The following is a 17,604-nucleotide window of genomic DNA, read 5'->3' on the forward strand; positions in this document are numbered from 1 at the left end:
AGTGTCGTTTCATTCCCCCGCCTGTTTCGTAGGCAGGGGCCCGCGAGATACGGGGCCTGGGTTCGACATGGGTCCCCAGTTGCACGCAGAGCTCTGTCGCTGGGCAGTGGCATCTGTGAAATCGGCCCTGACTGCCGGTGAGACCCAGAGAGGTGGAAACCGGCCCAGAGTCGGCTTTGCTGGGACCCGATGCTGCTGGATGATGGCGATGATGGCGATGGTAAATGATGGCGATGGTTACGATGGTGACGATGGTGATGATGACGATGATGGCGATGATGGTGACGATGGCAACGATGATGGTGACGATGGCAACGATGATGGTGACCATGGCAACGATGATGGTGACGATGGTGATGATGGTGATGATGGTGACCATGGCAACGATGATGGTGACGATGGTATCGTGGTGGAAGCCAATCGGCCGATGCACTGAACCGCATTGTTTATCCGTGCTCCCCGCGTCCGACGGGACGTCCCCCAAGGGAGATGGAGTGGTGCCATCAGCTCGTGGTGAGCAGCACGGCAGCCGCTGCTGGGTGTGCGTGGATCGTCGCTGCATGGTGGGACCGTGAGTGAGATGTTGGGGGGGGTGGGGGGGGTGTAGTGAGATGGGGGGGGGGTAGTGAGATGGGGGGGGTGGTGTAGTGAGATGGGTGGGGGTGGTGTAGTGAGATGGGGGGGGTGGTGTAGTGAGATGGGGGGGGGGTGGTGTAGTGAGATGGGGGGGGGTGGTGTAGTGAGATGGGGGGGGGTGGTGTAGTGAGATGGGGGGGGGTGGTGTAGTGAGATGGGGGGGGGGGGTGGTGTAGTGAGGCCTTCATCCAGCAGTGGATCGACCACGGCTAATGCGAGTGACGACGCGGAGACACGGGAGTTGTGCTTACATTGCATTTAATGCCTCGACCCCTGACCCTTGACCGTTGACCCTTGATCCCTGTCCAGGGGATGGGGGTTTCAGAGGGGTTCAAGGGGGGGTCCCACACAGCCGCCCCGAGGGATGCCTACAACCGGGGGGTCCTGAATGCACTAAAGGGACCCCCGGCTGCACCCCCCCCCCCGGCCCTTTATCAGGGTGAGGGGGGGGGGGTCCCTAACTCGGTGCCCCCCCCACACCGCGACGGCGCGGTGGTTGGGGGGGGGCCGTCATGAAGGGGGCGGCAAAGTGGAGGAGCCCCTCCCTTACACCCCCCACCCCCCCCCCCCGCCCGGAGAGGGGGAATTGTCGGGGTGGGGGGGAATTGTCAGGGTGGGGGGGATTGTGAGGGTGGTGATTGTCTCGCCTCACGAACACGAACCAGCTGGGGGGGGGGCGGGGGGGGCGGGGGGTCAGCATCCTGCGGCTACGGAGCCGCATGCAGCAGGGATCGTTAAGGGGCAGTCCAGTTTACCATGGGAGTTCAGTTTACCATGGGAGTCCAGTTTACCATGGGAGTCCAGATTACCATGGGAGTCCAGTTTACCATGGGAATACAGTTTACCATGGGAGTCCAGTTTACCATGGGAGTTCAGTTTATTATGGGAGTTCAGTTTACCATGGGAATACAGTTTACCATGGGAGTCCAGTTTATTATGGGAGTTCAGTTTACCGTGGGAGTCCAGTTTATTATGGGAGTTCAGTTTACCATGGGAGTCCAGTTTATTATGGGAGTTCAGTTTACCATGGAAATCCAGTTTACCATGGGAGTCCAGTTTATTATGGGAGTTCAGTTTATTATGGGAGTTCAGTTTACCATGGGAGTCCACTTTACCATGGAAATCCAGTTTATTATGGGAGTTAAGTTTACCATGGGAGTTCAGTTTACCACGGGAGTCGAGTTTAGCATGGATTCGTGTTCTTGAAGCTGGGGGGGGGGGGGGGGTCGTGGGTCAGAAGTCCAGGTTTGGGGGGGGTGGGGGTGTTTATGGAGGAGAGTGAAGGAGGAGGGGGGGTGGAAGCAGAGATGATTGGCTGTGAGTGGATTGGCGAGGCGGCAGGCGACCAATTGGGGAGGCCGACGGGGCTGGTGAAAAGTGGGGGGGGGGGGGGGGCGGGGGGCTCTGGTGCTGGTCTGGGATTGGATGAGAACCTGGTCCATGTGAGGCCGGAACGATGCGACGCCTTTAGAATGAATGGGACTGGGTGGGAATGAATGAAGAGGATGGGGTCTGGTGATTGAATGCATGAGCCTAGGTCTCAATAATGGGACTGGGTGTGAATTAATAAATGGGTCTGGCTCTGGGTGTGAATGAATGGGACCCGGAGTGAATTAATGAATGGGTCTGGCTCTGGGTGTGAATCAATGGGACTGGCTTCCCATTGGATGGTACAGCCATGTCGTCAGTGCCAGACAGTGGTGGGGGGTCAAAATCTCATCGTAATTTTCCCGGCGCCTTGCCCAATTAAGAACGGCAGAATGTGTTAATGTAACGGTGGGTGGGGATGGGGCGAATACAATAGACGAGAGGACGTTGTAATGGGCGAACCTGTGGTGCATGCACTCGATACAACAGCGAAATTAGTGACGAATGGATTGGGTGAATGGGGATCGAGCGAGAGCCATGTAATGAGAATTTGAAGCGGGAACATGAACGGCGGTCGTGGTGGTCGTCGTCATGAGGGGGTGGGGGAGATTAAGGCGGTCGTGGGCGTGAGCTGAGGGGGGTGGGGAAGTGAATGTTGAGGGAGGAGCAGAAAGAAGATGACTGCTTAACGTGGAGATACCACGGTGGGCACTCAGAGTGCCTAGCGGTGATGGGGGACCTGGTGGCTGTGGTGGCTGTGGTGGTGGTGGTGGTGGGTGGCCTGCTCCTGCTCTTGCTGCTGCTGATAATGATGCTGCTGCATGGAGGACCGGGACGATGATGATGACGATGACGAGGAGGAGAGGTAAGCGATGATGTCCCTGCGCACGGCCGACATGGGTGCGAGGGGCGCGTAGCGTCGCACGGGGCGTCCCGCGGCGCTCACGAGGAACTTCTCGAAGTTCCACTTCACGTCGGAGAGGCGCAGCGGCTCGTAGAAGAGGCGCCCGTGCGGGTTGCCGAACGAGTCGCCCACAGGAGGGCACGACGTCTGGGGTGGAGGGGGCAGGCGATGGGAGACGGAGGAGGGAGTGTTGGGGATGGGGAGTGGGGAGTGTGTGATTGTTATCATCACCATCGCTAATATCACCACCATCATTATCACCAACAACAACAACCGGCATTCGCCACAAAGTGGCGGTGACGTCACCACGGCGCTTGTGCCAGGCTAGGTGCACGTTAAGGCCACGTGAAGTGTCGAACACCCGCCGGTAGGAGGTCACGGGGCAGACCCAGGTGCCACGGGTCGACTGACTGAGATGAGTGGCCGATACACCACCTGTGTCCCCTACTGTGCCAACTTGCTGTGTTTTAGCCGCCCAGCGCTTCGCTCATTGTTGTGAGCATCGCTGCTCTGCCCTCCGTTGTTGTTGGAGGGCGACTGCCTCCAACTGCCCAGAAGCATCCTTCACGAGCCTCCTCCACAGAGGCGAATCGTGGCACCGTTGGTACCAGTCATCAGCAAGTCCACTCAGCTCCAAGTCCTCCTGTACCACATCAATTACTCTCTTTTCTAACCCGTGCCGCGTCCGTTTAGCCCCATCTGTCCAGTTGAACAAAAGCTGTTTAGGCATGCCAACTCCATGACTCGGCCAACGCAGCCTTGCCTGCCGGAGGTGCTCACCGATGGCACTTGATCAAGATCTTTCAACGATTTGTGAGCTCCTCACACAATGCAGCCTGGTTAAACCCAGGATGGATCGTAGGCAGGCCAGCCTAAATGTTTCTAACCAGGGAAGATGCTCCATTAGGGGGGTCCACGTTTTCCAAGCATAGAGAAGGGAGGGCATGACCATGGCCAAGAAGACCCGAAGCTTTGTGTGGAGCAACAGACCAGATAGTAGTTTCCACACAGACTTACGCAACTAATGAAAAGATAATGCCGCTCGACTGATTCGGAGTGAGACCTCTGTTGTCAAACCGGAGCCGGTCATGAGCACACTCTCCACTCTTTGCACAAATGCCCCATCACCAATTGGGAGTTGTGGGGGTGGAGTGTCTGATGGTATAAAATACCCAGGCAGGTCCTTAGTTTTGGTGGGGCTGATGGTAAGGCCCCACCTCGTAGTGGCACACTCCAGTCTCAGCAGCAGCACCTCCAACTCCTCCTCTGAGTGATCAGCAATTACCAGATCATCGGCATACGTAACATGGTTGACCAATAGGGAGCCATCCCTTTACCGCACCCGGGCATCGATCAGCCTCCCATTGTATTTGTACCAGATGGAAATTCCTCTGGTACAGCAATTGAAGGTTTCACGAACGACATGGATGTTAAATAATGTGGGAGCCAGAGGACATCCTTGTCTCATCCCAAGGTGTACAGGAAATGGCTCCGACTCTCAGCGACATAGTTTTACCCAGGCCCGCTCACCATCATGAAGGTCCTTAATGATCATGAGCAGAGGGTCAGGGACTCCCAAAGCACGAAGAACAACCCAGATCCCAGGCCTACTGATGGTATCATAGGCCTTGACCAGGTCAATAAAGCAGAGATGTAGGTCTTGTTGGAATTCCCTACACCTCTGCTGTAGCAGACGGACAGAAAATATGGCATCTGTGCAGGACCACCCTTTGCTGAAACCGCACTGGGGCTCCACAAGCCTCTCCTCAGGGTGCTTAGCAAGGCCATGTTGAATAATCCTTGCCAGGACCTTTCCCGGCACACTGAGGAGTGAGATGCCCCTGTAGTTGTTACAGTCTGTGCGGTCCCGCTGCTTAAAGAGGGAGACCACCAGGGCATCCTTACAATCCTGCGGAGCACGTCCAGTGGTCCAGACTGTTGTTATGATGTCATGTAGGACAGTCTGTGCTCAAACACCAACCTCCCTCAGCATTATGCTTTGGAGATCATTGGTTGATGGCACCTCAGCCAGCCACTCACAGGGGGTGACTTCTTCCAATATTTGAGGCACCGCAGCCTCGGCAGGGTCATCCCCACTTTGTCCCACGGCATGCATCCATGATGTTGTGTGGATGCGCCAATGCTGGAACAGCGCGTTGGTAATGACAAGCCCATGGGCTGCACAAAAATCTAGCAGCCTCCTGCCGTTGTTATTGAGTTGATCTGGCCCATGCCTTCCAATCACTCCAGACCCGGTGCCAGCATCATGGCCAACTCAGGTATTGAAGTCACCCAACAAGATGACTATCCCGAGGGGCCACTTTAGCTAGCACCTGTGACAGGAGGTCATAGAAGGCATCTGACTCATCGGCTTTGCCTGCATCCCTCCACGGATGTTCGTCTTCGGTGGGGGCATAAGTAACCCCGACCACCACTCCTCGCCTCCGGTCGATGGGAAGGCGAACCCAAAGTAGCCTGGGGCTTACAACTTCCCACACCTCACCGCCACTCTCCCATGCCCCCTTAATTATTTTGTTCAGAAGAAGAGCCACTCCCTGTTGTTTGGCAGTCTCCTGCCCCGGGAAGAGGACTGTCCACCCCTCATGGTGGCAGGAACCAGAGCCGGTCCACCGGACCTCCTGAATACCACAGAGATCCAGGCAGTACCGGTCCAGCTCCCGACAGAGGAGTAGCAGCCTCTCCTCCACAGTGAGCGTTCGAACATTCCATGTGGCCTCACGTAGTGTTTTTTTGTTGTTTCTGGATGAGGGTAAGGATTCAGTCTCCTTGCTCCGCCAAATGGTGTTTGGCCAGGAGACGTCATAGATGCCTGTCCCCCCGGAGCTTCCGACACAAGCTTATTAAATACAATTTTCAATCGTGGTTTAGTGGTAATTAATTGAAGGTGGAGGGGTTACCAGCCCCGCGCACCTGCCCAGAGCCCCAACTTGGCCGCCGTGGTGGTTACAAACGCCATGAGGGGAAAGGCCAATCTAATTTGGCCCTCCCCCCACGGCACTGCCCACCACAGCTTTGCCGCCTGGCACCACGGGGGTTGTTTTTGCCGGACTATCATCAACACCACCACCATCACCGCTCACATTACCGTCACCACCACCATCACCATCATTACCACTATCATCACTTACATTACCATAACCACCACCATCACCATCATTACTACCACCATCATCACTCACATTACCATCACCACCATCATCACCCTCATCACTCACATTACCACCACCACCATCATTTCCACCATCATCACTCACATTACCATCACCACCATCATTTCCACCATCATCACTCACATTACCATCACCACCATCACCACCATCACCATCATCACTCACATTACCCCCTCACACACTCCGCTCTGAGCCCCCCCATCGCCCCCCGCTGGGGTGGGGGGCAACATTCTCCAACCTCCCCGCCCCCCACCTTGAGGTAGGTGTAGAGTGGCTGCTCCTCCGCCCCGTTCACGTCTCCCTTCTTGAAGATGGGAAAGTTTGGTTCAAAACCCTTCCCGGGTCTCACGTGCCTGGGGGACGGGGCGGGGGGGAGATGGATGAGGTGGGGGAGATAGGAGAGAGATGGGGATGGGGAAGACGCGACAGAGAGGAGATGGAGGAAAGTCGTAGAAAGAGAGAGGCGAGGTAGAGGAGAGTGGGGTTTGAACCCATCATCCCAATTGAATAGTTCATTTTAAACCGTGGCGCCAGTGGCCACTCTTGCGAATTACGCCAGGGAATCTTAAACATCCATTGCGTGAGTGAAGCAGACAATATTTGTTGTGAAAACAACACATCTTGTATCTTACCAAGTAAGGGCCTCTGAGCTAGACAGCTCTTTTTTTTCTTTCAGAAACGACCTGGCCACAAATGATAGCTCAACGAAGTGGCTTAGCACGTGGACATTTTTCGCAGCCAAATATTCGAAACACCCGTTGTTGATTCTAAATGTGGAGGCAAAAACCCGGAGTACCCGGAGAAAAATCCACGCGACCACCACGGGAAGATTGAACACGCAAACTCCAACGTTTTACAGCGGGCATCGTCAGGGTCAAGATCGAACCCACGACCTCCTGTACACCAGGCGAGGTAGTTAACATCTATCCACTGTGGCGCCCTTATGATCAAAGTCAGGGTTAACGTGCTCCGCAGTACTAACTAGGGTAGCCGGCCGGCCGGACGAGTTCGAACCGCCAACCTCGAGCTACCCCTGGGCCGTTGCATCACGCGGTGATGCGGGCAGCCAACAATAACAAGAAGAGACACTTTTTGACGAATTCCGTAAATAGAGATAACCCCCCTTCCCCTTCAATATCGCAAGAGCCGCAGCAATGCACTGTGTCCCTTCAAGAGCCGCCGCATGCGGCTATGGACCCGCAGGTTGCCGACCCCCTGGTTATGCGATCATCGTCGCGATAGTCGTAACAGGTCGTCGTGATATCTGATATCGTATCGTGAGTGGTGATATCGCCGCGGCCCCAGAGGGACAGAGCAAAAGAGACAGAGAGAGAGAGACTGAGCGAGAGAGAGACAGAGTGAGAGACACAGAGAGAGAGAGAGACAGAGCGAGAGACTGAGCGAGAGAGAGACACAGAGAGTGGACGAGCGAGAGAGAGAGACAGATCCACAATGGCCACCTACTTGAGTCCGGGAAGAATCTCCTCCTTGGAGCCAGGCTCCTGCTTCCCGAACTGGTTAGACGGGAAAGCGAGCACCTGGAACTCCGGGAGATGGGAATGTAGTGCATTCAGGTCTGGTGGGGGCGTGGAGGGGGGGTGATGGACGAATGATCAGCACAAGACTAAACGAACATCAGAGAAATATTAAATTCTCCCAAATACAACTGTCAGCAGTAGCTGCACACGCGTGCCAACAAGGACACTCGATTGATTTTGAAAATGTTGAAGTTCTGTGCAAAACTATCCACTACTGGCCAAGACTAATTCGAGAATCTATCGAAATTGAAAGAAGTAAAAATAACTTTAACCGTTCGGATAGCTACCGCCTTAGTGCTGCGTGGAAGCGAATGATCAAATAATGCATTGTTTAAATGCATGCCTACAAAGGGCAGCTTACTTAAAAAGGGTTTACCGTTGGTAGGGCTATTTTAATAAACACAATAGATAGGAAAGACAAGTTCAAAACGCTCGCGTAATGCACACGCATAATGTACGTTGCCTCAGTAATCCCCCCCCCACTACGTCGCCTGATGAAGCTAGTTGTAATTACTGGCGAAACGTCGTACTCAGATTGTAAATGTTGTGGCTTGGCTCTCCAACACACCAGTGTGCTGTGCTAGTGACGAATTGACATGCTCTGTTTACGTGACAACCCTTACTAGTTGGCTGTGTCGGGTGGTGGCAGGTTTTAACGACATATTTATATATTTACGCGATCTAACAAAAAAAAAACCTCTTATGGATGATATTGGTTGCGAAAGCCGGCGCATTAAAATATACAAGTTTGGCTCTAACCCCGAACTGTATCTCCCGGTCGTACCCCCTTAATCATTACATTCTGTAACACAACTTTTGTTCCTTAGGTAGTAAGTGTTATTTCCTCATTGCTTATGCCGAAAAAGTATAGAAAATGGATATTATTCCCCACAAAATAGCTTTTGTGACCAGGACAGTGATATTCAGAAATGTACCTCTTTTCAATGAGAAAACGGGCGAATTTGTGTCTTTTCGTTCACATAAAGTCAGAAAAAAAACATGAATAAAAATTAACATGTATTTATACTAAAGTAATAGAAAAATTACTACAAAAGATTTAGAAGCGAGTAGTTTTTCGAGATTTACGATTATACTGTAAATGACGTTCATCAATCAGCTCCAAATGTAGTCTCCCATCATGTTCCCGTTATACTGTCCTTGGTAGCGGCGTTCAAAGTCCAGTATGCCCTGGTGGAAGCGCTCGCCTTTCTCTCTGAGTACGCTCCCATATTCTCCTTAAATTTATCAAGATGAGCATCAAGGATATGAACTTTGAGGGACATCCTACAGCCCATTGTGCCATAGTTCTTCACCAGAGTCTCAACCTGCTCCACATAGTTTTCGACCTTGCGATTGCCCAGGAAGCCACGAACCATTGCCGCTTCCCTGCTGCTTTCTGCTTACTAGTGAGCTTCTTGAGGAGTTCATTGCACTCCAGGATCTTCTTTATCTGTGGTCCAACGAAGACACTGGCTTTGACTTTAGCCTCAGACAGCTTAGGGAAGAAGTCTTAAAGGTACTTGAAGGCTGCCGACTCCTTATCTACAGCTATGACAAATTGTTTCATAAGGCCCAATTTGATGTGCAGTGGTGGCATCAACACCTTCCGGGGGTCCACCAGTGGCTCCCACTTGACGTTGTTCCTCCCCACAGAGAACTCGGTCTGCTGTGGCTAGTCCCGCCTGTGGTAGTGCAACTTGGTGTCCCTGCTGTCCCAAAGGCAAAGATAGCAGGGATACTTGGTAAAACCGCGTTGGAGACCCATGAGGAATGCCACCATTTTGAAGTCTCCGATGATCTCCCAGCCATACTCATCATACTTCAAGGCGTCCAGCAAGGTCTTGATCCTGTTGTAATCCTCTTTGAGGTTCACCGAGTGAGCCAGGGGAAGAGACAGATACTTCTTACCATTTTGGAGCAGCACGGCTTTGAGGCTCCTGGAGGAGCTGTCAATGAAGAGGCGCCACTCATTCTGGTTACAGGCGATTCCGATTGCCTCGAACAGGCTGGTCACATTGTGGCAGAAGCAGAGCCAATCTTGACGGGTGAAGAAGCTGCAAAAAGGTTGGTGACGCTTCCTCTGATCCAACAAGTTCCACTGCTTGAGCCTAGACGTCAAAAGCTCGGCATTGGATTTGGCGAGACCAAGATCTCTGATAAAGCCGTTGAGGTCATTTCGGTTTGGGTAATATGGGTTTCTCTCCTCAGCTCCACCTCTGAAATTGTCATCTGGATTTACAACGTCTTCCTCGCTCTCTGACTTGCTGCTCTCTTCTAAAGACGGCTGCTCTCTATCCAGAGGAGTGGGTACGGGGAGCTCATGTCAGTGTGGATGAAGGAAGGTCCGGATACGTAATAGCAGGTGCATTCTTGCCAGTCCGACGTTTGGAAGGGTCCACCATGCAGAAGTAGCAGTTGCTTGAGTGGTCAGTGGGTTCCCGACAAATTCTTGGGATAGTGAACTTCATGGCTCTCTTTTCCCCTCTGTACCATCCTCCAAAAATACATGTATTTCACCCATGACTAATGTGTAAGAGATTCTCGCAACATTTTTAAAATATGATATATGTTTCAATAACATAAAATTCCGAGCAACAATTGTCCATCTTACCTTGCAGGTTTTTTTGCATTGCTCGCAGGTAAAATGAGGTGCCCAAGGGTTTGTCTTGATCCCCGACAGGCATGCCGAAATATGCCTTGTAGGCCTCACACATCTTAGCAGATGCTTCCACAGAGTATTTTCTCACTCTTGTCTTGATAAATTGGCCACAGACATATCAAAATGCGTCTGCCGGATGCTTGCAGCCTCTTTATGCTATCTCAGAAAAATGCAGATATGTATCCACTTAGGCAGCTGGAGCTAAACTGAACTGGTGGGCTTAAGGCTCCTGTGTTTATACAACTATTTATATTACTGGAAAGTTCTAGAATGTTCTAGATGTTACTCCAAGTTTACTCAGTCCTGAATCTATCTGGAATGTTCTGGAAAAGAGGTAATTTTAAAAATATCACTGTCCTGGTCACAAAAGCAAAGTTTGTGGGGAATAATAGCCATTTTCTGTACTTTTGAGGCATAAGCAATTAGGAAATAACACTTACTACCAGGAACAAAAAGAAATAAAAATGAGTTACAAAGTGTTATCATTTGTCCTCGGGGACCCTTCCAGTGGCAGCTGCCCCTACGCCACTATTTGGTTGCGAGCCCTCCCTCAGAAGGTCACAAGGTAGATGCATTTATTTAGTTTAGCCTAGGGGACCGCCCAGTGGCAGCTGTCCCTACCCCAGCATTGAGCCATGAACCATCCCTGAGCCCAGCGTCCATCATTGCAAGGCTCCTGCTGGCCACTGGCGGGGCCCCTGGTGGCCTTTAGTGCGGCCCCTGACGACTTGCGGCCCCCACCGACAACACACAAACAGCCAAGATCCCCTCCTCCCCATCATCATCATCGTACTGCTGTCACAACCCCCAAAAGGTTTCAAATGTTGCGGCAACCCTCGCTCACACTGACGATGTCTTATCGGCGAAAGTGGCGACCCACTCCCTCTAAAAATTAGTGAAGAACATCGCCATTGAAGGCCGCCACGTTGAGTGATTTAGTTTAGCCTAGGGGACCCCCCTCCCCCAGCGGCAGCTGTCCCTACCCCAGTATTGGGTCGTGAGCCCTCAGAAGGTCGCCACGTTGACCACGAGCAGCACTTGACCTCTGAACTCGCTGAGCGGGACCAGGCGAGACTCATTCAGAGTCCACGCCGAGTAGTTGTGCAGCGAGTCTCGTGCCCCGCCCGCACACTCCACCTGCCGGATAGTGATGGTGGTGGTGAGTATCAGCAGCAGCAACAACAAATACAAAGACCCCTCCCCCACCTCCCGTGTTGTCTGTAACAGACTGTTGGTGCACGTGCTGTTAGCGAGCACCTATGAAGGCCGGCACTGCGGCACACGAGGGTGTAGGTGGCCAACACCACGCCCGACCGCCTTTGTCTCCCTAGTGGCGACGATTCTACACACTGCATCACAAGGCCGTAATTATTATTTATATTGGGGGGGACACAAATATGCTCAAAATGTCCCCCCCCCAATATTATGCTATAAAAATAATAATTGCTATGCTATGTAAATAAAAACAACACTTTGCTTAACCTTTGCCACAATATCTGGACTTGTCTTCATATAAATCAATGCATAGATTCCTGTTTATATGATTGTGGTTATGGCTGTACTTTATTAATCCCTAATCTCTGCCATTACATACAATGAAACAAGAAATGGTAAAGTTAAAACAGAGCAATGTAATACAATACACTATTCGACATTGTTGTAATAAATACATAAAAAGTCCATCCCATGTGTTAGTGCATTTTTTAATATTTAGGCAGGAAATTAGTTTGCAAATTTAGATATTTTTCTGGGTTGGGACCCCCAGACCCCCTGGAAGATTTGGTCCCCCCCAATGTTGACTCCATGGCTACGGCCTTGCTGCACCAGGTACTCATTTGAGGCTGAGTCGACATAGGGGAGGCCCAGGACCGATTCAGATAATCGTCCCCGGTGTTGGGCGTGAGCGGGAGTCGAACTCGGGTCCATGGCTTCGGAGCGCGGCGCAGCGATAACCGCGACACCACTGCTCCCCATCAGCAACAACCACAGCGTCTCCACTGTCAGCAACACTGCCGTGACCATCACAATGATGGGAAGGATAGGAACAGCCGACTGGCGTTGAACGAGCTCCACCAACAGCATCATCATCATCAGCGCAACATCATCATCATCAGCAACATCAGCAGCAGCACCAGCAGTATGTGTACACGTGTACGGATTCGTGTCCGTGTGCGTAGCTTTGTGTACGTTTAAAGTTCCGACTACTCCCAGTCTTTGATCTATGTGTGTGTGAGAGAGTTCGCGTGTGTTTGTGTATCAGAATGTGTGTGTGTTCGTATGTGTGGACTTCATAGGTGCTCGCTAACAGCAACTTTCCCCAAAAGTCTGTTAAGGCTACACGTGTGTGTGTACACGCGTGTGTGTGTGTACACGCGTGTGTGTGTACACTGTGTGTGTGTACACGTGTGTGTGTGTACACGCGTGTGTATATATATACACGCGTGTGTGTGTACACTGTGTGTGTACACGTGTGTGTGTCTACACGCGTGTGTGTGTACACGCGTGTGTGTCTACACGCGTGTGTGTCTACACGCGTGTGTGTCTACACGCGTGTGTGTGTACACTGTGTGTGTACACGCGTGTGTGTACACGCGTGTGTGTGTACACGTGTGTGTGTACACGTGTGTGTATACGTGTGTGTGTGTACACGCGTATCTGTGTGTGTGTACACGCGTGTGTGTGTACACGTGAGTGGGGAGCGGTAATGCAGCGGTTAGCGCGCTACGCTACGAACCTGACAACCCGGGTTCGATTCCCGCTCACGGCCAACATCAGTGACGATTATCCTGAACCGGTTTTGGGTCTCCCCCAGTGGCGTCACGTGGGTTGGTGTCACCCCCCATGGACCTCCACCCGTACCAGATCATATAGAATCTGTAGTACTGGTAGGAACCTCCTGGTTACACCAGCCCACAGGGGATTATTGTGTCCGTCTGTCCGTCGTGCATCCAAAAATGGGAAGGGAGGGGCTGGGTGGAGAGGGGCTGGTCACCTCGTGGTGCCCTTACAAAACTCAACGTTTAACCTACTCACGCCGGCTTGTGCCCGCCCTCACAGTCGGCCATATTTGCGGAATACACCACGCCGCCGTTGATCCTGGCCATTGACCGAGCAACCCAACGTTCCTATCAGCTCCCTCCGCAGGCATGTGTTTTTTGTACTAATGTAACTCGTAAATCGTAATTCCCGTATATCACTGAATGCAATGGCCAATCGTAGTGACATGAACAACTAGCAAAATTATAATTACACCTTTAAATTACAATATTTCCTTTAATCACTTCATTCTCAAAAAAGCTATTGATATAGATCATTAGACCTCCTTTGCCAGTACCAAAATATAATAATAAGGGGTGTTTCCCCATTGTTCAATGCATATATTATCAGAGTGTATTTTTCGATATCAGAGTGTGTTTTTTGTTTGTATTCTGACCACAAGTATTGTGGTTAATGCGCACACGATTACTCGTAAAAAGGCTTTAGTTTTGTTGCCAGAAAAAGGGGGAAACCCCCTATTGTTATTGATATAGGTTCACAAATACTAATTACCACAATATTGTCGCCAAAACACCAGCAAGTTTGACTAAATCAGCGACTTTAGAAACACGAGCAGCGACGAACACAACAGCGCGCGCTTGGGCGCGTGCAGACGAAACCACCACGTGACTCGAAGCGTCACTGTCGTTGGGTAACAATGGCGGCTTTGACAGGAGCGCATTCGAAGGTTCAACAAGTAAATTGGCATAGAGTTTTAACCTTGTAGGTATATTGATACAGTAGTACATGTAAGCTGGGCTTACGAAAAAAAATTATTGTAACTAACTGCCGGGATATTTTATTATGTATAAAATCAAATTCTGCTGAAACACTGCACGAAAAAATGTGTTTAGACAATCATTTTGGTGTGACCCCCCCTCCTCTGATGGTGTCACTCGGTGAGGTCCGCACCCCCCGCACCCCCCTAGTAACGCCGCTGGTCTCCCCTTCGTCGACTCGGCCTCAAATTGGTACCTGGGGCGGTGTGTAAAGTCATCGCCACTGGGGATACAAAGGCGGTCGGGCGTTGTTGCTGGTCACCCACCCCCTCGTGTGTCGTGCCGGCCTCCAGAGCTGCTGCTGCTCGCTAACAGCACTTGCCCCAACAGTCTGGTCAGGCTATACGGGGGATTTTCGTCTTTGGATGTGTATGTTTGTGTATGCGTGTTTGTGTATACATACAGATATGTGCGTACACATATGTGTGTGCGTACACATGTGTGTGTACGCGTACACATGTCCACACACACATACACACGTGTATGTGTGTATGTGTGTACACGTGTATGTGTGTACACGTGTGTGTGTGTGTACACGTGTATGTGTGTACACGTGTGTGTGTGTGTACACGTGTGTGTGTACATGTGTGTATGTGTGTACACGTGTGTGTGTACACGTGCGTGTGTGTGTGTACACGTGTGTGTGTGTATGTGTGTGTACACGTATGTGTGTGTATGTACACGTGTGTGTACACGTGTGTGTGTACACGTGCGTGTGTGTGTGTGTACACGTGCGTGTGTGTACGCGTGTGTGTGTACACGTGCGTGTGTGTGTACACGTGTGTGTGTGTACACGTGTGTGTGTGCGTACACGTGCGTGTGTGTACGCGTGTGTGTGTACACGTGCGTGTGTGTGTACACGTGTATGTGTGTACACGTGTGTGTGTGCGTACACGTGTGTGTGTGTACACGTGTGTGTGTGTACACGTGTGTGTGTATGTGTGTGTACACGTGTGTGTGTGTACACGTGTGTGTGTACACGTGTATGTGTGTACACGTGTATGTGTGTACACGTGTGTGTGTGCGTACACGTGTGTGTGTGTACACGTGTGTATGTGTGTACACGTGTGTATGTGCGTACACGTGTGTGTGTGCTTACACGTGTGTGTGTGTACACGTGTGTATGTGTGTGTACACGTGTGTGTGTGTACACGTGTGTGTGTGTACACGTGTGTGTGTGTATGTGTGTGTACACGTGTGTGTGTACACGTGTGTGTGTGTACACGTGTGTGTGTGTACACGTGTGTGTACACGTGTGTGTGTACACGTGTGTGTGTGTGTACACGTGTGTGTGTACACGTGTGTGTACACGTGTGTGTACACGTGTGTGTGTGTACACGTGTGTGTGTACACGTGTGTGTGTACACGTGTGTGTGTGTGTACACGTGTGTGTGTACACGTGTGTGTGTACACGTGTGTGTGTGTGTACACGTGTGTGTGTGTGTACACGTGTGTGTACGTACACGTGTGTATGTGTGTACACGTGTGTGTGTGTGTACACGTGTGTGTGTACACGTGTGTGTACATGTGTGTGTGTACACATGTGTGTGTGTGTACACGTGTGTGTGTGTGTGTGTACCTGCGTTTCGCCTGTCACCGCCACCACCGCCGCGGCCACCGCCGCGACCAGAGTGAGAGTTCGAGCCCACATCTCGCACGTGTCGCTGGGGTCCCCTGGGGGTGCCCCCTCGCCGCCCGCCGATACCCCCGACGCGAACCCCGCGGCAGAACCCCCCCCCCCCTCTCGTCTGCTGGAGCGCTGTTCCCCGAGTCTTCAACGAGAGAGCCGCTAGCGGGACCTGGGTCCCTTAGATCCGAGACTCTGCAAGCAACGGCCACTTTTATCCCAAAACCAACCGAGTGCCAATAACAGGAAACACGAGGCCCGGGCGAGAACTTCGGGCGAGGTGGGGGGGGGTTGCGTTCGGAACATGTTGTTACTTAACTTTATTGCAACACAACACAAAATAATCGCCGGAGTTGTTGCTGTGCAGACGATGTTCAAGACTAGACCTGTATACACGTATATACATGCGTGTATAGAAATATATGCACAGGTCTATATGTATTCTCAGAAACCGCGTTATAACGCGCGTGACTAGCGCTATAACGGGCGTGTTCCGCGTTATGACGAGCGAGTTCAGCGTTGTGTGGACACGCGTTGAGCGAGGACTGGCCGTATATACAATGCACGCTATCCTTATAGTTGATTCAAAAGCCGATGAGGCTGATGGATGTGAAGATCATAACACTGCATCGTTCTGGAACAGAATAACATCTTTTTTTCTGGAACATTTATTGATTTCATTACACAAATTATATCTCGTGATTGCTGCTGCGTGGGCATCGGTGCATACGCTATACTACGAAGTAAACTATTATATTTCACCAGGTAAGGCCTCACTGAGCTACACAGCTCTTTTTCAGAAACGACCTGGCAATCACAAATGATTGCTCAACGAAGTGGCTTACCACGTGGGTACTCTAAACGCGTGATGTTGATTCTACATTGTGGAGGGAAAACCCGGAGGAATCGGAGAAAAATCCACGCGGCCACAGAGAGAAAGATAACTCCTACATAAACAGCTGGCATCGTTAGGAATCTAACCCACGACCTCCTGTATATCAGGCGAGGTAGTTCACATCTCGTCACCGTGGCGCACAACCAACGAACACTACAAGACGCTCATTCTGTGTGTGGGGGGTGGGGGGTGGGGGGGCTTATTCATATCACGTGGACAGGGAGAGGCCAGGAGAGAGATGGAGTGGATGAGGCGGGTGGAGGGGCCGAATAGGACTCTCATTGTAAAAGTTGTGCGCGGTGCAGTCTCCACCGCGTATTGTCCACCCACTCTGTCTCCCTACTGGCTTCTCCGTGTACGCGCCGCGAAGAGGGGCCATAGCCCGAAACGTCGTCTACGAGAAACATTTGCTTTTAAGGCCACACACGGCCACACACACGCCGTGTTATTGACGCGGCTAAACGTGTTGAGGTTTTTGTTATGGACTTTATGATCGTGGGGGGCAGCGGGGGGTGAGGGGGTGGGGGCGGGTTTGTGCTGACCTCATGTCCCCTCAAACCTCCACCCCACCCCGGTGTTTACGCACCACGTGATGTCCCCCTTTGTTCTGATCATGAATGAGCGGAAATGAAAAACATCCGGTCCGAACTTATCCGACCCTTGGGTTCTTCCTCGGGGCAGGGGGGGGTCCTTGCTCGGGGCCTTCCTGCCATCAACTTTTCATGAACTCGAGTCGCGCGCAATCTGCTGATGAGCCACCGAATGTCGAAACCCGTCCTTGCCTATGGACAGCTGGCAGTGTCACGGTGGCTAGAAAATGTTAACTGCCTCGCCTGGTACGCAGGAGGTCACGGGTTCGATACCGACCCTCACGCCTGCTGCTGTATATTTGGAGTTTACGTGTCTCTCTCCCCAGGTGGGTGAGTCAATAAGTGAGTGGGGAAATGAGTGGGTGAGTGCGTGAAGAATAT

General features: G+C 51.7%; 1 protein-coding gene across 1 annotated transcript; it reads right to left on the minus strand.

Moving 5' to 3' along the window:
• Positions 1 to 877: 877 nt before the first annotated feature.
• LOC144942386 (glutathione peroxidase 3-like) lies at positions 878 to 15,856 on the minus strand. The gene is made up of 5 exons (XM_078869224.1): positions 15,691 to 15,856; positions 11,280 to 11,433; positions 7,564 to 7,675; positions 6,353 to 6,452; positions 878 to 3,055 (listed from the first exon to the last, which is right to left on the minus strand). Exons 1-5 carry the CDS (start codon positions 15,760 to 15,762, stop codon positions 2,726 to 2,728), a joined length of 768 nt encoding a protein of 255 aa, XP_078725350.1. The 5' UTR covers positions 15,763 to 15,856; the 3' UTR covers positions 878 to 2,725.
• Between the last annotated feature and the right edge of the window lie 1,748 nt (positions 15,857 to 17,604).

Source organism: Lampetra fluviatilis, chromosome 27 (genome assembly GCF_964198595.1).
Source record: "Lampetra fluviatilis chromosome 27, kcLamFluv1.1, whole genome shotgun sequence".
NCBI classification, from domain to species: domain Eukaryota; kingdom Metazoa; phylum Chordata; class Hyperoartia; order Petromyzontiformes; family Petromyzontidae; genus Lampetra; species Lampetra fluviatilis.